Source organism: Oscarella lobularis, chromosome 8 (genome assembly GCF_947507565.1).
Source record: "Oscarella lobularis chromosome 8, ooOscLobu1.1, whole genome shotgun sequence".
Classification (NCBI taxonomy): Eukaryota; Metazoa; Porifera; class Homoscleromorpha; order Homosclerophorida; family Oscarellidae; genus Oscarella; species Oscarella lobularis.
The window spans coordinates 2,936,902-2,963,126 of NC_089182.1; the positions used below are offsets into that span (position 1 = coordinate 2,936,902).

Sequence of the window (26,225 nt, forward strand, 5' to 3'; positions counted from 1 at the left end):
AAGATCGGGTCGAGCTGACGCCCTGTCCGGGACGTTGACACGAAGTCTCTGAGCTCCTCTCGCTTTTCGCTCGTCGCCTCGACTGCCGCTTTTAGATAGACACTGTGAGTCTTCCCGGAAGCCATCTACGACGCTATGATGGCTTCCTCTCGCTGTCTGTCACTCGTATTGACAATGTTGGCGTTGATGGCCGGTCTTCATCACATTTCTGGAGGTACGTGGGAACTAAACGCTATTATAAATTTTATCTACGTTGTAAAGCTAGTTAAATTTACTGTCTGCTTTGTAGAAAAGGAAGTGACTCTAAATGCCGTGACAAACAAGCTGAAGTTTGAAGAAAAAGACATTGACTCTAGAACTTCATATGATCTAGCCGTGGATGGGAAAACAAGTCAAATATGGGAGGATTGTGCTATATCTCAATCGTCTACTCCAACCATATGGCTGTCAATTGATTTGCTTCATCTCTACTCTGTGACCAAGATCAGATTTTTAACTCGTGACAAGTATGGAATAGGCATCGAGGTCTACGTGGGAAAGGATGCTATCGATTCGGATGGAATCACTAATCATCGATGTGGGAGTGGCGTTACTATTCCTAATCCACCTACATTTACTGAATTTTCTTGTTCTCCCATCAATTGGGTTCAACATGTCAGCATTCGACGAACAGGATACCAGGATATTGGAAGTAGTCAGTATTTGCAAGTGTGTGAAGTTGAAGTGTATTATGATGAAACTGAGGGTAGGAACCTAACAAGAACGCGGTTAGCTAACTATTTTCTGTTTACATAGATCCCGGTATCACCATAATGAAGGGCGCCGTGCCAGTTTCGAAATTAGATGTTACAAAAGGAGACATTGTACTCTGTGGTTCATCAAAAGGAGACTTTGGCCCAACATGGAAATTTCCTAATGGAACAGACGTTCCAGAACAGAACTCTGCTACTGTTAATCAAGCTGATGGCTCATCAGGATATAAAGAACTGCGTTTGAGTCCTCTTACGTCTACTCCTCCGAATGGTCAGTACAAATGCCAGTACACAGCAAACAACATTGCAATTACAAAGACCAAAACAGTCAATCTTACATTTACAGGTATGTTACGTTAATTTGTGTGGAACGTTCGAGGCATTCGGCCTTTTTGTAGCTGATTGTCAAGTAAGCTCGTGGTCAGCGTGCTCATCATCATGTGGACGAGGAACAAGGACAAGGACCATTACTCGAAACAAAGTTGGCGCTGGTCAGGATTGTCCCTCTTTATCAGAAGATTGCGCAAATACAAACTGTGAGTTTATATGTTCATCTACTAGACTGATTCTATTGGTGCTTTGGTAGGTGGTCAAATTGACATGACGGCAATAGGTGCTGTTGCTACCCACGGTCCATTAGCTACGTTTGGTAGGTTGCAGGCTTCACTGGCTATTGATGGCGTTACAAATACTGGATGTGCTGCAACTAAAGCATCAATGGATCCGTGGTTGCGAGTTGATTTAAAGACAGCTTATTTGATCACAAGCGTAGAAACGTCATTTCATCAAGATCGAGGCAACGGTGCGTTTGTGCGGATAGGAAGTGATTTGACCAATGATGGAAATAACAATCCGCTGTGTGGTACTGTCCCAAATAGAAACAACAGCAAAACTATTTGGACAACGACAATTGTGTGCTCTCCTTCATTGTGGGGACGGTACATAAACGTTCAAAAGATTTTTCCAAATAATTTTTACCTCAGCCTGTGTGAATTGAAAGCAAGCTACGGTAGGAAGAATAGGTTTTTGGAGAGTCTTCTTACACTTTCTTATTATTAGCACTTGACGTCGCAATTCTCTACAATGATTCCTCTGTTGCATCTGGAAGCTTTTTTGTATACGGAGGAGATCCACTTCCTTTCCCTGCTTTGTGTGTCATTAATCTTGATTCAACAAACTTTAACTCTTTGTTAAATATTCATTGGAACTCAAGCAACAGCCAAATTCCAGATTCATCGTCCAATCCTGATGTCGGACAATCCAGAGTGAACAACTTCGCAATTCTTCATGTTAGGAAAGCTCCAAGGCTTGATACATCATACACGTGTCAATTCACGTGGACTGATAACACGCAAAAGACGTTACAGTTTGACCTCAAGATCAACGGTGCGTGGCATGCTCATATTAGATTACAATAAGAATAAATGTTCTTTGTAGTTGATTGCGGTTGGAGCGCGTGGTCCATGTGTTTGGAATCTTGTGGTGTGGGAACAAGATCGCGGACAGCTAACAACCCCGCCCAGAAACATCAAGGAAAGGATTGTACCGGTCCTTCAAGTGAAGAATGTGATACTGGACAAGCACCCTGTAAGTGTGAAAAGCGTAAATATGGCGTATCCTAGCATAATGTTTGTTGAAGGTCCTCCCACTCCTATTAACAATCTAGTTAGAGTTGAAGAAGGAAAAACGGCTTTTTTGGAGTGTAACGCTTCACAGTACAGTCCATTGCAGACAGCTATCACATTCCAATGGTTCAGAAAAGGAGTTCTAATACCCAATCCTTCAAATTCATCCGAGCATCCTTTGGGAAACGGAAAGTACAAGGGAACTCTGACATTAACGTCAGTCACGAGAGCAGACGCCAACTCGTACACGTGCAAGGCCAATGGGACCTATGGTCTCAGTAATTCATCTGAAACAATACAGCTGGATGTCACGTGTAAGCTCGTATTCCGTTGCTTGTACTCTGTCAGGGATGTTTTTTCTCTTCAGATGCTCCATTTAACGTTAAAATAGAAGCAGACTCTGCTGTGTTTGTAAAAGGTCAATCGCTAACTTTGAACTGCAGCGCTGAAGCCAACCCCAAACCTTCTGAATATAAATGGCACAAAGACGGCCAAATAGTGACTGGAGAAACGGAAGCGGGTCCACAATCATTAGCGGGGTCACAATTATTATTATTTTCCAGTCTGGACTATGAGAAAAATGGAACATACAACTGTACTGCGATTAACTCTGTCGGTGAAACTCAATCGAGCAGCTTTGTGATCGTGGTAGATGGTACGTTTAGTTTGAACTGATTTCATTTGGGTGAAATCTCTTTTTTATAAGGACCGCCGGGAAAGTGCTCCAAACCGTCAGGTACAAGTGCAGTGGGTGATTCAGTAGTAGTGTCCGTTTCTAATTGTCCTATTAACGGCAACGCTGGTGTCACAAAGTATAAGATTTTCTACAGAATTGTCGGTTCTTCGAATCCTTGGTCAGAAGTTTTTGGAATGTCGTTACCGGTTCCTATCACTGGCCTTATGCCATATACCGAGTATAAAGTGCGTGTGGCTGCCGGTAACCAGCATGGATATGGACAAAACAGCAGCGCACTCATAATTAGAACAACTCAAGGAGGCAAGCAACATTTTAGTTAGGCCTACCGTAATTTATTATTTTTATGTAGAGCCTGGACCTCCGGGGAACGTGAGTGCTATTTCATTGGGACCTAACCGTGTTGGCGTCACGTGGTCAAAACCCATTAATCCGTTTGGACCAATAAACGATTATAGGATCTTTTACAGCGCTTCGAAGATAGTTCGAAGAGAAGCCGCCAACAATGAGAAGTCTATTATTGTATCAGCATCGGAAAAAAAAGAAGCGAATCTAACAGAACTCAAGCCGTATACCAATTACAGGATTGCAATCGCAGCGGTGAACATCAGGGATGGCGACAATAAAATTCTTTTGGGAACGAGAAGCAATGAAGTCTACGTACAGACAGACGAAGACGGTATAGAGAAAACCTTTATTTTAACCTGTTACGACACCCTCTCTTTGTTGTGTTCAGCTCCATCTGCTCCACGGGATCTGATCTCAAGTCCTCTGACAATAACATCGGTAAACATAAAATGGAGCCCGCCAGAACATCCCAATGGAAAAATCAGAAGTTACACGCTGGCCTACGCAAAAGCTAGCGGGGCGACTGGCGATAAGACAATCATCACTATCAATGGAACAGACTCGCTTTCTGTGATTCTAAAAGATCTTGAAACAGCCGTTAACTACAGCGTTTCGGTACGTGTTTAGTAGAACGTTTCTTTGGTATCTACGTGTAAGTGAATTATGGCAGATTCGCGCTGTAACCATTTTGCCTGGCCCGTATAAAAGTATCACGTTTGATACCAAGCCTGACAGTAAGAAATGAAACGAAATACATCAGAAAAGTAATTTCTTTTGTAAGCACCTGGTCCGCCAAGTGGGTTGAAAGTGAGCAGCAGAACTTCGTCCTCTTTGTTCTTGACTTGGGAACCTCCCGAAAGACCAAATGGAATCATTCAAAGCTACAAGGCATGCTTTCTAATAAAGTTCCGGTAATGTTTCAACTATTATTCGTTTTAGGTGTACTACTGGCGCCAGGGTGATAATGAGCAAAATTCTGCTGAGCCGGGTTCATCCCGCAACTTTAGTTTGACCGGTCTTCGAGCCTATACTAACTACACTATCAACGTGACGGCTGTGAACGACGCTGAAGATTCGAAAAAGGAAGGTCCGGCTGCCACTGTTCGAGCACAAACACTGATCGCCGGTAAAATGTTGTAATGCACTGTTTATACAGTGTGCAACTTCACTTTCGTAGCACCTGAACGTCCCGCAGTGGATGATACAGCTCCGCCCGTTTTGGTGGATGGTACGGTGTCCCTTATTGCTCCTCCCATTTCTGACGAAAAAGCTCCTGTTAGGTAACCAGTAGTAGTGACACTGTCTTGTTTGCCTAACTAATTGACGAGACCTTTTTGACAGTTCCGTGCGAGTATTTGTTTACAGCGGTCCAAGGCCGTCGCCATCTTCAGTTCCACAAAATGTAATAGATGGTGCAACCTCAGACTCATGGCGTGTGGCGACCATCTACCCGTACAATTCGTACCCTCAAAATGAGAGGATTGAAGTTGACGGACTAGAAGCAGGAGCTCAGTATTCTATCTATTTTGTTGCATACACTGAAGATGACCGAGGAGTAGGCATAATTATCATACACGTACAGCGATTATTGATATGTGCATTTTTAGAATGTTTTAGCGTCATCAAGCGAACCTTTAGGTGTGCTTAGCACATTATCTAGTTATGGTAGGCATTGTTAATGGTTTGTGTAGACGCGGAGAGTCCGCAAGAACAGTCTGGCGGCGGACTAAGCACTACAATCATAATTGTGGTGGTAGTAGTCATCGTCGTATTGATCCTAATCGGAATTATTCTCGCTGTGATCATCGTCAAGTGAGTACTAAGACATAGAAAACACAGATCTATAAAAGGGGTCAATACAGGCGTCGTCATACGGAAAAAGAAAATTACGAAATGTCTGCTTCAAGTCAAGTCCAAATGAGCATGTCCTCGGTAAAACACATTGAGAATGAAGACACCGACTCCCCTAGTACGGGTTAATTGATTAACTTGTGTAAAATCAATAAATATAATTCAATTTTTTTTAGGTATGACAGCTCCTGTTATCACGTCCGACGTTCTGTCGGTGGACGCCTACGAAGGCACTACTGCCCTTTTACCGTGTGACACAGCTGGAGATCCTCTTCCAACAATCAAATGGTATCGAGATGGAAAATCTTTGCCGGGAAAGGACACGCGTTTTCATCAACTTCCCAACGGAGCTCTTCAGATTACGGCACTGCGTAGCAGCGATTCGGGTAGCTATCGTTGCGTAGCGTCGAACAAGGCTGGGACAGAGGAGCAGACTGTGGAGCTCACTGTGAAAGCTGTTGAAACGAAAGGTCGTTTGAGCGGCTGGTCCGGATTGGGTAATTATCTGAAATTCGGTTCTCTGTTACGCACTGAGATACGTTTGTGTGTGCTTTCTCAGGAATTGATACTCCAAGTCCAAAGACACGAAAGATGAATCGCGTCAATTCTGGTCTGCACGCTATTCACTTGGACGATTTTCCCGATCACGTTACGGCTATGAACGAGCTCAACGGCTTGGGGTTTTCTCAAGAATTCAAGGTGCGTTGAGAGTCACTTATTTATTAATATTTATTTATGTATTTAGGCATTGGCAAATGCCAGCACTGGAGTTAAATTGACCACTGATGCTGCAGAAGCTAACTTGACGAGAAACCGCTACAAGAATATTTTGACTTGTACGTATCTCATTTCCTGACCTTTTTATCTAATTGGATTGTTTTTGCAGATGATCATGCTCGTGTGATCTTGAAAGCGTTGCCCGGCATGGAAAGTCTTAAATGTGACTATGTCGCCGCTGCCTACATTGACGTAATTTATTTGTATATTTGATAATAGATTATGCATGGTTTTTTTGTAGAGTTATCGCACACCAAACAAGTACATTGCTTCCCAAGGTGATGGACTTTTGTGTGTATGAGTGTGCAATTTGAGAAGGAAGTTCGTTTAGGTCCCACTAAGCAAACGTCAGCTGATATGTGGCGCATGATTTGGAGTGAAAACGTGAAAAGTATTGTTATGCTTACTAATTTGGTTGAAGGAACTAAAGTAAGTGTAAAGTAGTTAGTACTGTTATTTTTAATCTTTGTTTGAATCTAGATCAAGTGCCATCAGTACTGGCCTTCCGACATTGGAGAAACGAAAAATTTTGAAGGACTTGTTGTTACTTTGGACAAAATCGATTCGTACGCGGACTATGACATCAGGTCGATCAGGATCAATCTGGTAAAATTACAGATGGCTGTAAAAATTCGACATTTCTTTCATTTATTGCTAGGGAGAAGACGCTCGAAATGTGAAATTGTACCATTTTACTACTTGGCCTGATCACGGCGTTCCCAAATTTGCTACGGGATTGCTCACTTTTATTAAAAGAGTGAACAGAGAACTTCCCAAAGACAGCGGACCAATAGTGGTTCACTGCAGGTTTGTTTCAAAGATTCTGACCTGCGTGTTTTCGTATCCTTCTCCTTTTTAGTGCTGGAGTTGGACGCACAGGCACGTTTATCGTGATTGATCAGATGCTAGAAAAGATCGACGAAGGCCTTTCCATCGACATTTTCAGTGCAGTGACGTCTCTCAGAACCAAACGCCAAGAGATGGTTCAGGGCGAAGTAAGGCGGCTTACAGACTAACAGTACTTCGATCTTCGTGGAACTAGCTTGACTTTTTTTAGGCTCAGTACGTTTTCATACACGTAGCGTTGCTCGAAGCCGTCTTGTGCGGCAACACCCAGATTGCAGCGCAAGATCTCCGCTCCGCCTATTCGAAACTCACCAAGAAAGACAAAAAAGACCGAACCGGATTTGAGCGTCAGTTTCTGGTAAAGAAATTATTTATGTACGCTAGACGTAATCGAACGTATTCGGTCAGGTGCTCCAAACGTCCAGTCGTTACTTTGACGAAGCTCTGTGCAAGGCGGGACTCCAACCGGGCGTGCAGAAGAAAAACCGATACTCTGACATTGTTCCACGTAAACTTCAGGCGATGCCGGGAATAGCGGGCAGTTATAAAAGGGTTTTTAGTTGACACCCAACGCGTGGTTTTGCGCTTGGACGAAGACGGATCTGAAGATGCGTACGTGAACACAGCGGCTGGAGCCAATTACATCAATGCCAGCTATGTTGATGTTTGTGGATGCACTGTTTTTTGTTTTGGAGCGTGCAATTGTTTCCGATTTATTGTTTTAGGGCTATCGTCGTCGCGACGCTTTTATAGTGACTCAGGGACCGCTGAAGAACACCGTGGACGACTTCTGGAAAATGGTGTGGGAACAGAATACGTTTTCAATTGTGAATCTAACTCAACTTGTGGAGGATGAAGAGGTCAATCTGATTAATTATTTGATAGGTGGATTCAGCAGCTTCTATTTGTAGGAAATGTGCTGCCAATATTGGCCACCAAAGTCTGGATCCGCTCAGTACGGTCCTTACAGAGTGGAAATTCAAAAAGAAACTCCTTGCGGCTCTTACGTCATAAGAAAAATGAAGATCAGCAAGGTCTGCGCGGAGAAGCAGAAGCATTTTGTCTGTGTATGCGATTACTAATATTTAGGGTCCTCAAATCAGAACGGTTTGCCAGTTTCACTTCACTGCCTGGCCAGACAAAGAGTGCCCTCAGTCATCGACTCACATCTTGGACATGATGATGCAGGTAGAGAAGTGGCAGCAAACGACCGGCAACAAAGTCATCACCGTTCACTGCAAGTCAGTTGACCATAATTATTAATTCGCTAATATGATGAACTCATAATGATTGTTGTTTAGTAATGGCATTGGTCGTTCTGGAGTCTTCTGTACCCTCGTTTCCGTGATTGAAGCTATGAAAGTGGAGAGTGTGATTGATATCTTCTACAAGGTGAAGGCTCTCCGCATCAAGAGGCCTGGAATTGTGCAGAATTCCGTAAGTTGGAGGATTACAGCAGCGTTGACGGTACATGAGCATTTTTGATTATAGGAACAGTACAAATTCTGCTACAAGGCTCTACTCGACTTCACCGACAGCTTTGATACCTATTCTAATTTCAAGTAAGTGTGCCAATCTGACAACTACTACTGGTGGTATTCTAATCTCTCTGTGTGCTGTGCTACCAATAATAATCAATCTTGCTCGTGATTTTTTTTTCCTTTTTTGTATGCTCTTAAACAATTGTTTTGCTTACATTTTCAAAACTAAGGTTAGCATCAACTCTTCGAGATCGACGCTCCTGCTTCGATTGGAACCGATAGAACCGTCTTCGACATTCGCGACGTATGTTTGCATCTTGTTCGTGTAGCCGTTTCGGCGCAGATAACACCCAGAACTGTTGCAATGCTTACGAACGAAATGTGAACATACGTCGAAGACGGTTCTATCGGTTCCAATCGAAGCTAGGCTCGTATCCAGCCTGTTATCCAGGCTCACGCAGTAAGAGCCGCCCGGATAACAGGCTGGATACGAGCCTAAATCGAAGCAGGAGCGTCCCTGGGAGCGTCGATCTCGATGCTAGCGTGCGTAAGGACACGCCCTCGCTAATTGGTCCTCAGGAACATTTGAGGGCGGAGCCGTTCGCTGGGGACCGTTATACGGGACACAGAGAAAGGTCTCTAACGCCCTGTCGGAACCGTCGGGACGTTGACACGACGTCGCTGACGCTTTTCGCTTATTGTCGTCTTCGCCTCGATTTGCCGCTTTTAGATAGCCGAGTTTCCGGAAGCCATCCACGACACTATCATGGCTTCCTCTCGCTGTGTGTCACTCGTATTGAAGATGTCATGGCTGGTCTTCATACATTTCTGGAGGTACTTGGGAGCTAAACGCTATTGGTCTTGGTCTTTCGCTATTATAGATTTCATCTAGTAGTCTACGTTAGAAGCATGTTGAATTTGCTAGGACAGTGTACTGTTTGCTTTGTAGCCACTTCTATTCGACCGAGGTCTTCGGAATAGAACTTAGTACGCGATCGGTTCCTTGGTCGAATAGAAGTGGCTTTTAGAAAAGAGTAAGCAGTCGAAACAGAGAAATTAATCGGATAGCTGTAGGACGTGCGAAACGGGTGCGAACGAACGATCTTTGTAGAGCTCGTCCGCCATACTGTTCCCCCACGTCATAATAGGCGGGGTTAGGGGCGGGACCGTACCAGACCCACCAGACCCTCTCTCCGAGCAGAGATTAATCTCTGCTCCGAGGATCGGTAACATCCGGGGGAGAGAGGGTCTGGAACCGAGGCTAAGTCTCTGTCGGTCCTCTCGCTTTTCGCTCATCGCCTCGACTGCCGCTTTTAGATAGACACTGTGAGTCTTCCCGGAAGCCATCTACGACTGTATTATGGCTTCCTCTCGCTGTGTGTCACTCGTATTGACGATGTTGACGTTGATGGCCGGTCTTCATCGCATTTCTGGAGGTACGTGGGAACTAAACGCTATCGGTCTTGGTCTTTCGCTGTTATAGATTTCATCTACGCTGTTTAGAGCATGTTGAATTTGCTAGTACAGTATTGTCTGCTTTGTAGAAAAGAAAGTGACTCTAAATGCCACGAAGAACAAGCTGAAGTTTGAAAAAAACGGCATTAATCCTAAAAGTTCATATGGTAAAGCTGTGGATGGGGGAACCGGTCAAGGTTGGGGGAATTGCGCTATATCTATATCGTCTTCTCCGACCATATGGCTGTCCATTGATTTGCTTCATCTCTACTCTGTGACCAAGATCAGATATTTAGCTCGTCAAGGAAGTGGTACTGAGATCTACGCGGGAAAGAATGCCATCGATTCGGATGGAATGACTAAAAATCGATGTGGAAGTAGCGTTGTGTTTTCTACTCCATTTACATTCACTGACTTTCCTTGTTCTCCTGTCAATTGGGTTCAGTACATCAGCATTCGACGAACAGGACAGGACGACGAAGGAGGCAGTCAGTGGTTGCAACCGTGTGAAATTGAGGTGTATTATGATGAAACCGAGGGTAGGAATCCATAACGAGAACATAGTGAGTCAACTATTTTCTGTTTATATAGATCCCGGTATCACCATAACGAAGAACGCCATGCTAATTTCAAAATTAGACGTTACAGCCATAGGAGACATTGTACTCTGTGGTTCACCAAAAGGAGACTTTGGCCCAACATGGAAATTTCCTGATGGAACAGACGTTCCAGAACAGAACTCTGCTACTGTTAGTCAAGCTGATGGCTCATCAGGATATAAAGAACTGCGTTTGAGTCCTCTTACGTCTACTCCTCCAAATGGTCAGTACGAATGCCAGTACACAGCAAACAACATTACAAAGACCAAAACAGTCGATCTTACATTTACAGGTATGTTACGTTAATTTGTGTGGAACGTTCAAGGCATTTGGCCTTTTTTTGTAGCTGATTGTCAAGTAAGCTCGTGGTCAGCATGCTCATCATCATGTGGACGAGGAACAAGGACAAGGACCATTACTCAAAACAAAGTTGGCGCTGGTCAGGATTGTCCCTCTCCTTTATCAGAAGATTGCGCAAATACAAACTGTGAGTTTATATGTTCATCTACTAGACTGATTCTATTGGTGCTTTGGTAGGTGGTCAAATTGACATGAAGGGTGCTGTTGCTACCCACGGTCCATTAGGTACGATTAACAGTGATAGTCAGTTCCAGGCTTCACGGGCTATTGATGGCGTTACAAATACTGGATGTCCTGCAACTATAGCATCAATGGATCCGTGGTTGCGAGTTGATTTAGGGACAACTTATTTGATCACAAGCGTAGAAACGTCATTTTATGAAGATCGAGGCAATGGTGCGGTTGTGCGGATAGGAAGTGATTTGAACAATGATGGAAATGACAATCCGCTGTGTGGTACTGTTCCAAATAGAAACAACGGGGCAGATATTTGGACTACAACAATTGTGTGTTCTTCTTCATTGTGGGGACTGTACATAAACGTACAAAATATTTTATCATCAACAGGTTACCTCAGCGTGTGTGAATTGAAAGCAAGCTACGGTAGGAAGAATAGCCTTATATAGAGTGTCTCCTTACACTTTCTGATTATTAGAACTTGACGTTGGCATTCTCTACCAGGATTCCTCTGTTGCGTCTGAAAGCATTTTTGTTTACGGCGGAGATTCACTTCCTTTTCCTGTTTTGTGCGGCGTTAATCCCGATTCAACAAACTTGAACTCATTGCTAAAAATTCAATGGAAATCAGGCAACAGCCTAATTTCGTCGTCTAATTCCGACGATGTTACACAATCCACCATGAGCAACCCAAAAAGTCTTCATATCATTAGAGCTCCATTGACTGATACAACATACACGTGCCAATACACTTGGATTGATATGACACAGAAAATGTCACAGTTTAACCTAAACATCAACGGTGGGTGAAACATTTGCTATTGATAGCATTAATTAAAGAGATCCTTGTTTTTGTAGTTGATTGCGGGTGGAGCACATGGTCTTCCGCGTGCCCAGGTTCTTGTGGTGTGGGAACAAGATCGCGGACAGCTGACAACTCCGTGAAGAAACATCAAGGGAAGAATTGCGCCGGTCCTTCAAGCGAAGACTGTGATACTGGACAAGCACCCTGTAAAAAGCATAACTGTGGTGTATTTTCTATTAAGCATTATTCGTTTCTGTTGTTCAGGTGCTCCCACTCCTGTCAGAAATTCTATTAGCGTTCAGGAAGGACTTCCGGCTGCTTTGGAGTGTGAAGCAACACAATTCCGTCTAATACAGACTGCGATCACGTTTGAATGGTTCAAAAATGGAGCTCAAATAGTCAATCCTTCAAATTCATCAGCACGTCCTTTGGGAAACGGAACGTACAAGGGAACTCTGACATTAACGTCAGTCACGAAAGCAGACGCCAGCTCGTACACGTGTAAAGCCAATGGGCACAATGGTGTCAGTGCTGCATCTGTACCAATAATTCTTGATGTCACGTGTAAGCTCCTAATTCTTTACTCGTTCGCTGTCAAAACTACTTTGTTCTTCAGATGCTCCTTTTAACGTTAGCGTACAAGCGAACTCTAGTTCGTTTGTGAAAGAACAGCCACTAATTCTGAACTGCAGCGCTGAAGCGAACCCTAAACCTTCTCAATATAAATGGTACAAAGACGGTCAAAATGAAATGATCGCAGGAGCAACAGCTGCAACTTCGCATTTGTTTTTTGCAAAATTGGACTACACTGATAGTGGCATCTATAACTGTACAGCAGAAAACTCCGTTGGTGAAAGTCAATCGAGTGGTTTTGAAATCGTCGTAGATGGTGCGTTTAGCTAATTAGTCGGTTTGAACCAGTTTCATTTGTTGAATCTCTTTTATAAGGACCGCCGGGAAAGTGCTCCAAACCGTCAGGTACAAGTGCAGTGGGTAATTCATTAGAAGTGTCCGTTTCAAAGTGTCCTATCAACGGCATCACTGATGTCACGAAGTATAAGATTCTTTACGGAATGGTCGGTTCTTCGAATCCTTGGTCAGAAGTTGTTGACGTGTCGTTACCGGTCAATATCACCGGTCTTATGCCATATACTGAGTATAAAGTGCGTGTGGCTGCCGGTAACCAGCATGGATATGGAGAAAACAGCGACGCAGTCAAAATCAGAACAACTCAAGGAGGCAAGCAACGTTTTAGTTAAGCCTGCTGTAATTTAATTATATTTATGTAGAACCTGGACCTCCAGGGAACGTGAGTGCGATTTCATTGGGACCTAGACGTGTTGGCGTCAAGTGGTCAAAACCTATTAACCCGTTTGGACCAATAAACGATTATAGGATTTTCTACAGCGCTTCAAAGATAGTTCGAAGAGAAGTCGCCAACAAAGAGAATTTTATTATTGTGTCAGCACCGAAAACAGAAGTGAACCTAACAGGACTCACAGTGACACCGTATACTAATTACAGCATTGAAATTGCGGCGATAAACATCAGGGATAGCGACAATAAAATTCTTTTGGGAACGAGAAGCAATGAAGTCTACGTACAGACAGACGAAGACGGTACAGAGAAAAGCCTTTATTTTAGCCTGTTAAGACACACTTTCTTTGTTGTGTTTAGCTCCATCTGCTCCACGGGATCTGATCTCAATTCCTCTGACGTTATCATCGGTAAACATAAAATGGAGCCCGCCAGAACATCCTAATGGAAAAATCAGAAATTACACGCTGCTCTACGCAAAAGCTAGCGGGGCGACTGGCGATAAGACAATGATCACTATCAATGGAACAGACTCGCTTTCTGTGATTCTAAAAGATCTTGAAACAGCCGTTAACTACAGCGTTTCGGTACGTGTTTAGTAGAACGTTTCTTTGGTATCTACGCGTAAGTGAATTATGGCAGATTCGCGCTGTAACCATTTTGCCTGGTCCGTATAAAAGTATCACGGTTGATACCAAGCCTGACAGTAAGAAATGAAACGAAATACATCAGAAAAGTAATTTCTTTTGTAAGCACCTGGTCCGCCAAGTGGGTTGAAAGTGAGCAGCAGAACTTCGTCCTCTTTGTTCTTGACTTGGGAATCTCCCAAAAGACCGAATGGAATCATTCAAAGCTACAAGGCATGCTTTCTAATAAAGTTCTGGTAATGTTTATTCGTTTTAGGTGTACTACTGGCGCCCGGGTGATAATGAGCAAAATTCTGCTGAGCCGGGTTCATCCCGCAACTTTAGTTTGACCGGTCTTCGAGCCTATACTAACTACACTATCAACGTGACGGCTGTGAACGACGCTGAAGAGTCGAAAAAGGAAGGTCCGGCTGCCACTGTTCGAGCACAAACACTGATTGCCGGTAAAATGTTGTAATGCACTGTTTATACAGTGTGCAACTTCACTTTCGTAGCACCTGAACGTCCCGCAGTGGATGATACAGCTCCGCCCGTTTTGGTGGGTGATACGGTGTCCCTTATTGCTCCTCCCATTTCTGACGAAAAAGCTCCTGTTAGGTAACCAGTAGTAGTGCCACTGTCTTGTTTGCCTAACTAATTGACGAGACCTTTTTGACAGTTCCGTGCGAGTATTTGTTTACAGCGGTCAAAGGCCGTCGCCATCTTCAGTTCCACAAAATGTAATAGATGGTGAAACCTCAGACTCATGGCGTGTGGCGACCATCTACCCGTACAATTCGTACCCTCAAAATCAGAGGATTGAAGTTGACGGACTAGAAGCAGGAGCTCAATATTCTATCTATTTTGTTGCATACACTGAAGATGACCAAGGAGTAGGCATAATTATCATACACGTACAGCGATTATTGATATGTGCATTTTAGAATGTTTTAGCGTCTTCAAGCGAACCTTTAGGTGTGATTAGCACATTATCTAGTTATGGTAGGCATTGTTAATGGTTTGTGTAGACGCGGAGAGTCCGCAAGAACTGTCTGGCGGCGGAATAAGCACTACAATCATAATTGTGGTGGTAGTAGTCATCGTCGTATTGATCATAATCGGAATTATTCTCGCTGTGATCATCGTCAAGTGAGTACTAAGACATAGAAAACACAGATCTATAAAAGGGGTCAATACAGGCGTCGTCATACGGAAAAAGAAAATTACGAAATGTCTGCTTCAAGTCAAGTCCAAATGAGCATCTCCTCGGTAAAACACATTGAGAATGAAGACACCGACTCCCCTAGTACGGGTTAATTGATTAACTTGTGTAAAATCAATAATTATAATTCAATTTTTTTTTAGGTATGACAGCTCCTGTTATCACGTCCGACGTTCTGTCGGTGGACGCCTACGAAGGCACTACTGCCCTTTTACCGTGTGACACAGCTGGAGATCCTCTTCCAACAATCAAATGGTATCGAGATGGAAAATCTTTGCCGGGAAAGGACACGCGTTTTCATCAACTTCCCAACGGAGCTCTTCAGATTACGGCACTGCGTAGCAGCGATTCGGGTAGCTATCGTTGTGTAGCGTCGAACAAGGCTGGAACAGAGGAGCAGACCGTGGAGCTCACTGTGAAGGCTGTTGAAACGAAAGGTCGTTTGAGCGGCTGGTCCGGATTGGGTAATTATCTGAAATTCAGTTCTTTGTACGCACTGAGATACATTTGTGTGTGATTTCTCAGGGATTGATACTCCAAGTCCAAAGACACGAAAGATGAATCGCGTCAATTCTGGCCTGCACGCTATTCACTTGGACGATTTTCCCGATCATGTTACAGCTATGAACGAACTCAACGGCTTGGGATTTTCTCAAGAATTCAAGGTGCGTTGAGACTGATTTATTTATTAATATTTATTTGCATTTAGGCATTGGCAAGTGCCAGCACTGGCGTTAAACTGACCACTGATGCTGCAGAAGCTAACTTGACGAGAAACCGTTACAAAAAGATTTTGACTTGTGAGTATTTTTATTGACGCTTTTTATCTAATTGGATTGTTTTCGCAGATGATCATGCTCGTGTGATCTTGAAAGCGTTGCCCGGCATGGAAAGTCTTAAATGTGACTATGTCGCCGCTGCCTACATTGACGTAATTTATTTGTATATTTGATAATAGATTATGCATCGTTTTTTGTAGAGTTATCGCACACCAAACAAGTACATTGCTTCCCAAGGTGATGGACTTTTTGTGTATGAGTGTGCAATTTGAGGAGGAAGTTCGTTTAGGTCCCACTAAGCAAACGTCAGTTGATATGTGGCGCATGATTTGGGGTGAAAACGTGAAAAGTATTGTTATGCTTACTAATTTGGTTGAAGGAACTAAAGTAAGTGTAAAGTAGTTAGTACTGTTATTTTTAATCTTTGTTTTGAATTTAGATCAAGTGTCATCAGTACTGGCCTTCCAACATTGGAGAACCGAAAAATTTTGAGGGACTTGTTGTTACTTTGGACAAAATTGATTCGTATGCGGACTATGAAATCAGGTCAATCAGAATCACTTTGGTAAAATTGCAGAGGGTTGTGGAAATCTGGCATTTATTTATTTATTTATTTTTAGGGAGACGACATTCGACATGTGAAATTGTACCATTTTACTACCTGGCCTGATCACGGCGTTCCCAAATTTGCTACGGGGTTGCTCGCTTTTATTAAAAGAGTGAACAGAGAACTTCCCAAAGACAGTGGACCGATAGTGGTTCACTGCAGGTTTGTTTCAAAGTTTCTGACCTGCATGTTTTATAAACCTTTTTAGTGCTGGAGTTGGACGCACAGGCACGTTTATCGTGATTCATCAGATGCTAGAAGAGATCGACGAAGGCCTTTCCATCGACATCTTCAGTGCAGTGACGTCTCTCAGAACCAAACGCCAAGAGATGGTTCAGGGCGAAGTAAGGCAGCTTAGAGTACTTCGATCTTCGCTGAGCTAGCTTGACTTTTTTAGGCTCAGTACGTTTTCATACACGTTGCGTTGCTCGAAGCCGTCTTGTGCGGCAACACCCAGATTGCAGCGCAAGATCTCCGCTCCGCCTATTCGAAACTCACCAAGAAAGACAAAAAAGACCGAACCGGATTTGAGCGTCAGTTTCTGGTAAAGAAATTATTTATGTACGCTAGACGTAATCAAACGTATTTGGTCAGGTGCTCCAAACGTCCAGTCGTTACTTTGACGAAGCTCTGTGCAAAGCGGGACTCCAACCGGGCGTGCAGAAGAAAAACCGATACGCTGACATTGTTCCACGTAAATTGCAAGCTGGGAATAGCGAGCAATTGTAAAAGGGAGTTTTAGTTGACACCCAACGCGTGGTTTTGCGATTGGACGAAGACGGATCTGAAGATGCGTACGTGAACACAGCGGCTGGAGCCAATTACATCAATGCCAGCTATGTTGATGTTTGTGGATGCACTGTTTTTTGTTTTGGAGCGTGCAATTGTTTCCGATTTATTGTTTTAGGGCTATCGTCGTCGCGACGCTTTTATAGTGACTCAAGGACCGCTGAAGAACACCGTGGACGACTTCTGGAAAATGGTGTGGGAACAGAATACGTTTTCAATTGTGAATCTAACTCAACTTGTGGAGGATGAAGAGGTCAATCTGATTAGATAATTTTTGATATTTGGATCCAGCAGTTTCTATTTGTAGGAAATGTGTTGCCAATATTGGCCGCCCAAGTCTGGATCCGCTCAGTACGGTCCTTACAGAGTGGAAATTCAAAAAGAAACTCCTTGCAGCTCTTACGTCATAAGAAAAATGAAGATCAGCAAGGTCTGCGCGGAGAAGCAGAAGCATTTTGTCTGTGTATGCGATTATTAATATTTAGGGTCCTCAAATCAGAACGGTTTGCCAGTTTCACTTCACTGCCTGGCCAGACAAAGAGTGCCCTCAGTCATCGACTCACATCTTGGACATGATGATGCAGGTAGAGAAGTGGCAGCAAACGACCGGCAACAAAGTCATCACCGTTCACTGCAAGTCAGTTGACCATAATTATTAATTCGCTAATATGATGAATTCATAATGATTGCGCTTTAGTAATGGCATTGGTCGTTCTGGAGTCTTCTGTACCCTCGTTTCCGTGATTGAAGCTATGAAAGTGGAGAGTGTGATTGATATCTTCTACAAGGTGAAGGCTCTCCGCATCAGGAGGCCTGGAATTGTGCAGAATGCCGTAAGTTGGAGGATACAGCAGCGTTGACGGTACATGAGCATTTTTGATTATAGGAACAGTACAAATTCTGCTACAAGGCTCTACTCGACTTCACCGACAGCTTTGATACCTATTCTAATTTCAAGTAAGTGTGCCAACTACTACTGGTGGTATTCTAATCTCTCTGTGTGCTGTGCTACCAATAATCAATCTTGCTCGTGATTTTTTCCTTTTTTGTATGCTCTTTAAACAATTGTTTTGCTTACATTTTCAAAACTAAGGTTTTGTGTGTGTGTGTGTCATTTTTAAAAAACTAAGGGTAACCAATTCTAAAGGACAAGTGTTAGAGAGGAAAACGAATTTTTAGTACGTATTTCTTTCAAAGTTTGTTGATATTCTTTCGTAAAGTAAAGCATCGCTTTGCCGGCACGTTCGGGAATCTTTATGAGACCCTGGCGATCTCTTGACATGTCACTTTTAATGGTGTCGAGCACGACTCGGTATCCCGGATAAAAAAGTTCTCACTGCCGCCCTGTCGGGACGTTTCACGACGTCGCTGAACTCGTCGCTGACGCTTTTCGCTTATTGTCGTCTTCGCCTCGATTGCCGCTTCTAGATAGCCGAGTTTCCGCAAGCCATCCACGACACTAGGCCTATCATGGCTTCCTCTCGCTGTGTGTCACTCGTATTGAAGATGTTGACGGTCATGGCTGGTCTTCATCACATTTCTGGAGGTACTTGGGAGCTAAACGCTATTGGTCTTTCGCTATTATAGATTTCATCTAGTACGTTACATTTTGTCCTTTTTCTAGATGATTGTCAAGTAGGATCATGGTCAGTATGCTCATCATCATGTGGACGAGGAACAAGGACAAGGAACATTACTCGAAACAAAGTTGGCGCTGGTGCAGATTGTCCCTCTTTATCAGAAGATTGCGCAAATACAAACTGTGAGTTTACATGTTCATCTACTAGACTGATTCTATTGGTGCTTTGGTAGGTGGCCAAATTGACATGAAGGCAATAGGTGCTGTTGCTACCCACGGTCCATTAGATACTTGGAACAATAGGTGGCCAGCTTCACGGGCTATTGATGGCGTTACAAATACTGGATGTGCTACAACTAAAGCATCAATGGATCCGTGGTTGCGAGTTGATTTAAAGACAGCTTATTTGATCGCAAGCGTAGAAACGTCATTTGTTGTAGATCGAGGCGACGGTGCGTTTGTGCGGATAGGAAGTGATTTGACCAATGCTGGAAATGACAATTCGCTGTGCGGTACTGTCCCAAATAGAGACAACGGGGCAAATATCTGGACAACAACAATTGTGTGCTCTCCTTCATTGTGGGGACGGTACATAAACGTTCAAAAGATTTTTCCAAATAATTATTTCCTCAGCCTGTGTGAATTGAAAGCAAGCTACGGTAGGAAGAATAGGTTTTTGGAGAGTCTTCTTACACTTTCTGATTATTAGCACTTGACGTCGCAATTCTCTACAATGATTCCTCTGTTGCATCTGAAAGCATTTTTGTTTACGGCGGAGATTCACTTCCTTTTCCTGTTCTGTGCGGCGTTAATCCCGATTCAACAAACTTGAACTCATTGCTAAATATTCAGTGGAAATCAGGCAGCAGTCCAATTTCGTCGTCTAATTCCGACGATGTTAGACAATCCACCATGAACAGCCTAAAAAGTCTTCATATCAATAGAGCTCCATTGACTGATACAACATACACGTGCCAATACACGTGGATTGATAAGACACAGAAAATGTCACAGTTTAACCTAAACATCAACGGTGGGTGGAACATTTGCTATTGATAGCATTAATTAAAGGCATAATTGTTTTCGTAGTTGATTGCGGGTGGAGCACATGGTCTTCGTGCCCAGGTTCCTGTGGTGTGGGAACAAGATCGCGGACAGCTGACAACTCCGTGAAGAAACATCAAGGAAAGGATTGTATTGGTCCTTCAAGCGAAGACGAAGACTGTGATACTGGACAAGCACCCTGTAAAAAGCATAAATGTGGTGTATTTCTATTAGCATAATTTGTTTCTGTTGTAAAGGTGCCCCTACTCCTATCAGAAATTCTATTAGCGTTCAGGAAGGACTTCCGGCTGCTTTGGAGTGTGAAGCAACACAATTCCGTCTAATACAGTCTCCGATCACGTTTGAATGGTTCAAAAATGGAGTTCAAATAGTCAATTCTTCAAATTCATCAGCACGTTCTTTGGGAAACGGAAAGTACAAGGGTATCCTAACATTAGCGCCAGTCACAAAAGCAGACGCCAACTCGTATACGTGCAAAGCCAATGGGCACACGGGTCTCAGCGCTGCATCTGTACCAATAACGCTTGATGTCACGTGTAAGCTCCTAATTCACTACTCGTACGCTGCCAAAATTGCTTTGTTCTTCAGATGCTCCTTTTAACGTTAGAGTACAAGCGAACTCTAGTTCGTTTGTGAAAAATCAAGCACTAGCCTTGAACTGCAGTGCTGAAGCCAACCCTGAGCCTTCTGAATATAAATGGTACAAAGACGGTCATAATAAAATGATTGCAGGAGCAACGGCTGCAACTTCGCATTTGTTATTTGCAAAATTGAACTACATCGATAGTGGGATCTATAACTGTACGGCAAAAAACTCCGTTGGTGAAAGTCAATCGAGCGGTTTTGAAATCGTCGTAGATGGTGCGTTTAGCTAATTAGTCAGTTTGAACCAGTTTCATTTGTTGAATCTCTTTTATAAGGGCCACCGGGAAAGTGCTCCAAACCGTCAGTTACAAGTGCAGTGGGTGATTCATTAGAAGTGTCCGTTTCTAACTGTCCTATCAACGGCATCACTGATGTCACGAAGTATAAGATTCTTTACAGAATGGTCAGTTCTTCGAATCCTTGGTCAGAAGTTGTTGACGTGTCGTTACCGGTCAATATCACTGGTCTTATGCCATATACTGAGTATAAAGTGCGTGTGGCTGCCGGTAACCAGCATGGATATGGAGAAAACAGCGACGCAGTCAAAATCAGAACAACTCAAGGAGGCAAGCAACGTTTTAGTTAAGCCTGCTGTAATTTAATTATATTTATGTAGAACCTGGACCTCCAGGGAACGTGAGTGCGATTTCATTGGGACCTAGACGTGTTGGTGTCAAGTGGTCAAAACCTATTAACCTGTTTGGACCAATAAACGATTATAGGATTTTCTACAAAATAGTTCGAAGAGAAGCCGCCAACAATGAAAATTCTGTTATTGTATCAGCATCAAAAAAAGAAGTGAACCTAACAGGACTTGCACCGTATACCAATTACAAGATTGCAATTGTGGCGGTGAACATCAGGGACGGCGACAACAAAATTCTTTTGGGAACGAGAAGCATTGAAGTCATTGTACAGACAGACGAAGACGGTATAGAGGAGAACCCTGATTTTATTTCTTAGCCTGCTTAGTCCTTTGTCGTGTGTTTAGCTCCATCTGCTCCAAGGGATCTGATCTCAACTCCTTTGACGCCAAACTCGGTGAAAATAAAATGGAGTCCGCCTGAACCAGCCAATGGAAGAATTAGAAATTACACGCTGGTCTACACAAAAGCTGGCGAGAAAACCGGCAATAAGACCATCACTGTCAGTGGAGACTCTCCTTCTGTCGATCTATACAATCTGGTCACAGCCGTGAAATACAACGTTTGGGTACGTTCTTTTTGGTTCAGTTGGCGTCTATGTGCTACCGACTTGTGTAGATTCGTGCTGTAACCGTTTTGCCCGGTCCTTATAAAAGCATCACAGTGGATACCAAGCCTGAAAGTAAGAAATGGAACGAAGTTATTTAGCCAACTGATTATTTTTTATAAGCACCTGGTCCGCCAAGTGAGTTGCAAGTAGGCAGCAGAACTTCGTCCTCTTTGCTTTTGACTTGGAAGATTCCCGTAAAACCGAATGGAGTCATCCAAAGCTACAACGTATGACTCTTAGTACGATTTTAATTGTTTCTGCTATTATTGGTTTTAGGTGTACTACTGGCGTCTGGGTGATAAGCAGCAACAAAAATCTGTTGATGATTCGATTTTATTTCTCAATTTGACCGAGCTTCGAGCCTATACTAACTACACTATCAACGTGACGGCTGTGAACAATGCCGAAGATTCGATAAAGGAAGGTCCAGCAGCCACTGTTCAAGCACAAACACTGATCGCCGGTAAAATGTTGTAATACACTGTTTATGCGCAGTGTTCAACTTTACTTTTATAGCACCTGAACGTCCTGCTGTGGATGGTACAACTCCATTCGTTTCGGTGGAGGATGGTACGGTGACGCTTTCTGCTCCTTCTATTTCTGACGAAAAAGTTCCTATTAGGTAACCAGTAGTGACGATATCTTTTGCCTGAATAATTAGCGTTTTACCAGTTACGTGCGAGTATTTGTTTATAGCGGTTCAACGCCGCCGCCATCTTCAGTTCCACAAGATATAATAGATGGTGCAGCCTCAGACTCGTGGCGTGTGGCAGACCGCTACACGTATGATTCGTACCGTCAACGTCAGACGATCGTAGTTGATGGACTAGAAGCAGGAGCCCAATACTCTATCTATTTTGTTGCATACACCGAAGATGATCAAGGGGTAGGCATAATTATCATACACGTAGAGCGATTGTTGATAAGTGCATTTTAGGGTGTCCTGGCGTCATCAAGCAAACCTCTAAGTATATTCAGCGTATTATGTAGTTATGGTATGCACTTTTTATGGTTTGCATAGACGCAGTGATTGAAGAAAACGCGCAACAAGAGTCTGGCGGCATCAGCACTACAATCATAATTGTGGTGGTAGTAGTCATTGTCGTATTGATCATAGTCGGAATCATTCTTGCTGTAATCATCGTCAAGTGAGTACAAAAGCATAGGAAACACAGATCTATTATAAAGGGGGTCAATACAGGCGTCGTCATACGGAAAAAGAAAATTACGAAATGTCTGCTTCAAGTCAAGTCCAAATGAGCATGTCCTCGGTAAAACACATTGAGGATGAAGACACCGACTCCCCTAGTACGGGTTAATTGATTAACTTGTGTAAAATCAATAAATATAATTCAAATTTTTTAGGTATGACAGCTCCTGTTATCACGTCCGACGTGCTGTCGGTGGACGCCTACGAAGGCACTACTGCCCTTTTGCCGTGTGACACAGCTGGAGATCCTCTTCCAACAATCAAATGGTATCGAGACGGAAAATCTTTGCCGGGAAAGGACACGCATTTTCATCAACTTCCCAACGGAGCTCTTCAGATTACGGCACTGCGTAGCAGCGATTCGGGTAGCTATCGTTGCGTAGCGTCGAACAAGGCTGGGACAGAGGAGCAGACTGTGGAGCTCACTGTGAAAGCTGTTGAAACGAAAGGTCGTTTGAGCGGCTGGTCCGGATTGGGTAAATTATCTGGAATTCAGTTCTTTGTACGCACTAAGATACATTTGTGTATGATTTCTCAGGGATTGATACTCCAAGTCCAAAGACACGAAAGATGAATCGCGTCAATTCTGGTCTGCACGCTATTCACTTGGACGATTTTCCCGATCACGTTACGGCGATGAATGAGCTCAACGGCTTGGGATTTTCTCAAGAATTCAAGGTGCGTTGAGAGTCACTTATTTATTAATATTTATTTATGTATTTAGGCATTGGCAAGTGCCAGCACTGGCGTTAAACTGACCACTGATGCTGCAGAATCAAACTTGACGAGAAACCGCTACAAGAATATTTTGACTTGTGAGTATTTTTTACTGACGCTTTTTATCTAATCGGGTTTTTCGCAGATGATCATGCTCGTGTGATCTTGAAAGCGTTGCCCGGCATGGAAAGTCTTAAATGTGACTATGTCGCCGCTGCCTACATTGACGTAATTTATTTGTATATTTGATAATAGATAATGCATCGTTTTTTTCTGTAGAGTTATTGCACACCAAACAAGTACATTGCTTCCCAAGGTGATGGACTTTTTGTTTGTGTAGAAGTGCGCAATTTAAAACGTTTGTGTAGGTCCCACTAAACAAACGTCAGCTGATATGTGGCGCATGATTTGGGGTGAAAACGTGAGAAGCATTGTTATGCTTACTAATTTGGTTGAAGGAACTAAAGTAAGTGTAAAGTAGTTAGTACTGTTATTTGTAATCTTTGTTTTGAATTTAGATCAAGTGTCATCAGTACTGGCCTTCCAACATTGGAGAAATGAAAAATTTTGAGGGACTTGCTGTTACTTTGGACAAAATTGATTCGTATGCGGACTATGAAATCAGGTCAATCAGAATCACTTTGGTAAAATTGCAGAGGGTTGTGGAAATCTGGCATCGCATTTATTTATTTATTTATTTATTTATTTCTAGGGAGACGACGTTCGACATGTGAAATTGTACCATTTTACTACCTGGCCTGATCACGGCGTTCCCAAATTTGCTACGGGGTTGCTCACGTTTATTAAAAGAGTAAACAGAGAACTTCCCAAAGACAGTGGACCAATAGTGGTTCACTGCAGGTTTGTTTCAAAGTTTCTGACCTGCATGTTTTTATATACCGTAACCTTTTTAGTGCTGGAGTTGGACGCACAGGCACGTTTATCGTGATTGATCAGATGCTAGAAAAGATCGACGAAGGCCTTTCCATCGACATCTTCAGTGCAGTGACGTCTCTCAGAACCAAACGCCAAGAGATGGTTCAGGGCGAAGTAAAGGGGCTTGCAGCAGTACTTTGATCTCTGTGAATCTAGCTTGGCTTTTTTAGGCTCAGTACGTTTTCATACACGTTGCGTTGCTCGAAGCCGTCTTGTGCGGCAACACCCAGATTGCAGCGCAAGATCTCCGCTCCGCCTATTCGAAACTCACCAAGAAAGACAAAAAAGACCGAACCGGATTTGAGCGTCAGTTTCTGGTAAAGAAATTATTTATGTACGCTAGACGTAATCGAACGTATTCGGTCAGGTGCTCCAAACGTCCAGTCGTTACTTTGACGAAGCTCTGTGCAAGGCGGGACTCCAACCGGGCGTACAGAAGAAAAACCGATACTCTGACATTGTTCCACGTAAACTTCAGGCGATGCCGGGAATAGCGGTCAGTTGTAAAAGGGTTTTTTAGTTGACACCCAACGCGTGGTTTTGCGATTGGACGAAGACGGATCTGAAGATGCGTACGTGAACACAGCGGCTGGAGCCAATTACATCAATGCCAGCTATGTTGATGTTTGTGTTTTGTTTCGAAGCGTGCAATTATTTCCGATTTATTGTTTTAGGGCTATCGTCGTCGCGACGCTTTTATCGTGACTCAGGGACCGCTGAAGAACACCGTGGACGACTTCTGGAAAATGGTGTGGGAACAGAATACGTTTTCAATTGTGAATCTAACTCAACTTGTGGAGGATGAAGAGGTCAATCTGATTAAATTATTTGATAGGTGGATTCAGCAGCTTCTATTTGTAGGAAATGTGTTGCCAATATTGGCCACCAAAGTCTGGATCCGCTCAGTACGGTCCTTACAGAGTGGAAATTCAAAAAGAAACTCCTTGCGGCTCTTACGTCATAAGAAAAATGAAGATCAGCAAGGTCTGCGCGGAGAAGCAGAAGCATTTTGTCTGTGTATGCGATTATTAATATTTAGGGTCCTCAAATCAGAACGGTTTGCCAGTTTCACTTCACTGCCTGGCCAGACAAAGAGTGCCCTCAGTCATCGACTCACATCTTGGACATGATGATGCAGGTAGAGAAGTGGCAGCAGACGACCGGCAACAAAGTCATCACCGTTCACTGCAAGTCAGTTGACCATAATTATTAATTCGCTAATATGATGAACTCATAATGATTGTTGTTTAGTAATGGCATTGGTCGTTCTGGAGTCTTCTGTACCCTCGTTTCCGTGATTGAAGCTATGAAAGTGGAGAGTGTGATTGATATCTTCTACAAGGTGAAGGCTCTCCGCATCAAGAGGCCTGGAATTGTGCAGAATGCCGTAAGTTGGAGGATTACAGCAGCGTTGACGGTACATGAGCATTTTTGATTATAGGAACAGTACAAATTCTGCTACAAGGCTCTACTCGACTTCACCGACAGCTTTGATACCTATTCTAATTTCAAGTAAGTGTGCCAATCTGACAACTACTACTGGTGGTATTCTAATCTCTCTGTGTGCTGTGCTACCAAAAATCAATCTTGCTCGTGATTTTTTTCCTTTTTTGTATGCTCTTAAACAATTGTTTTGCTTACATTTTCAAAACTAAGGTTAGCATCAACTCTTCGAGATCGACGCTCCTGCTTCGATTGGAACCGATAGA

General features: G+C 43.3%; 2 protein-coding genes across 4 annotated transcripts; both read left to right on the forward strand.

Annotated features, from left to right (window-relative positions):
• Positions 1 to 18: 18 nt before the first annotated feature.
• On the forward strand, positions 19 to 18,222 carry LOC136190454 (receptor-type tyrosine-protein phosphatase S-like). Its single transcript, XM_065978606.1, has 38 exons — positions 19 to 214; positions 290 to 745; positions 796 to 1,098; positions 1,151 to 1,288; positions 1,339 to 1,761; positions 1,812 to 2,138; positions 2,190 to 2,339; positions 2,392 to 2,691; positions 2,745 to 3,032; positions 3,084 to 3,374; positions 3,424 to 3,750; positions 3,808 to 4,034; positions 4,090 to 4,153; positions 4,201 to 4,307; positions 4,359 to 4,545; positions 4,597 to 4,699; positions 4,761 to 4,974; positions 5,027 to 5,057; positions 5,111 to 5,231; positions 5,282 to 5,388; positions 5,447 to 5,767; positions 5,830 to 5,969; positions 6,016 to 6,106; positions 6,157 to 6,239; positions 6,289 to 6,325; positions 6,379 to 6,476; positions 6,528 to 6,653; positions 6,706 to 6,854; positions 6,907 to 7,042; positions 7,105 to 7,251; positions 7,302 to 7,401; positions 7,454 to 7,557; positions 7,619 to 7,753; positions 7,805 to 7,927; positions 7,983 to 8,134; positions 8,195 to 8,330; positions 8,385 to 8,604; positions 18,204 to 18,222. Exons 1-37 carry the CDS (start codon positions 136 to 138, stop codon positions 8,457 to 8,459), a joined length of 6,396 nt encoding a protein of 2,131 aa, XP_065834678.1. The 5' UTR covers positions 19 to 135; the 3' UTR covers positions 8,460 to 8,604; positions 18,204 to 18,222.
• On the forward strand, positions 9,024 to 26,193 carry LOC136190455 (receptor-type tyrosine-protein phosphatase S-like). Of its 3 annotated transcripts, none has more exons than XM_065978608.1 (38): positions 9,024 to 9,208; positions 9,692 to 9,810; positions 9,919 to 10,368; positions 10,421 to 10,720; positions 10,775 to 10,915; positions 18,923 to 19,348; positions 19,399 to 19,722; positions 19,779 to 19,934; positions 19,991 to 20,290; positions 20,343 to 20,615; positions 20,675 to 20,965; positions 21,016 to 21,330; positions 21,391 to 21,611; positions 21,662 to 21,725; positions 21,774 to 21,880; positions 21,930 to 22,116; positions 22,170 to 22,275; positions 22,326 to 22,539; positions 22,591 to 22,621; positions 22,675 to 22,801; positions 22,855 to 22,961; positions 23,019 to 23,339; positions 23,402 to 23,541; positions 23,588 to 23,678; positions 23,726 to 23,808; positions 23,860 to 23,896; positions 23,949 to 24,046; positions 24,099 to 24,224; positions 24,293 to 24,441; positions 24,495 to 24,630; positions 24,687 to 24,833; positions 24,884 to 24,983; positions 25,037 to 25,140; positions 25,191 to 25,325; positions 25,378 to 25,500; positions 25,556 to 25,707; positions 25,768 to 25,903; positions 25,958 to 26,193. In XM_065978608.1, the coding sequence occupies exons 2-38, from the start codon at positions 9,735 to 9,737 to the stop codon at positions 26,030 to 26,032; spliced, it is 6,369 nt and encodes a 2,122-aa protein (XP_065834680.1). In that variant the 5' UTR covers positions 9,024 to 9,208; positions 9,692 to 9,734; the 3' UTR covers positions 26,033 to 26,193. The 3 variants fall into 3 exon arrangements, with proteins under 3 accessions (XP_065834680.1, XP_065834679.1, XP_065834681.1); XM_065978607.1 differs by lacking the exons at positions 18,923 to 19,348; positions 19,399 to 19,722; positions 19,779 to 19,934; ... (28 more) ...; positions 25,768 to 25,903; positions 25,958 to 26,193 and adding exons at positions 10,966 to 11,391; positions 11,444 to 11,767; positions 11,824 to 11,976; ... (28 more) ...; positions 17,808 to 17,943; positions 17,997 to 18,241 and having other exon boundaries at positions 9,026 to 9,208; XM_065978609.1 differs by lacking the exons at positions 9,024 to 9,208; positions 9,692 to 9,810; positions 9,919 to 10,368; positions 10,421 to 10,720; positions 10,775 to 10,915 and adding exons at positions 18,457 to 18,656; positions 18,735 to 18,872.
• Positions 26,194 to 26,225: the final 32 nt, after the last annotated feature.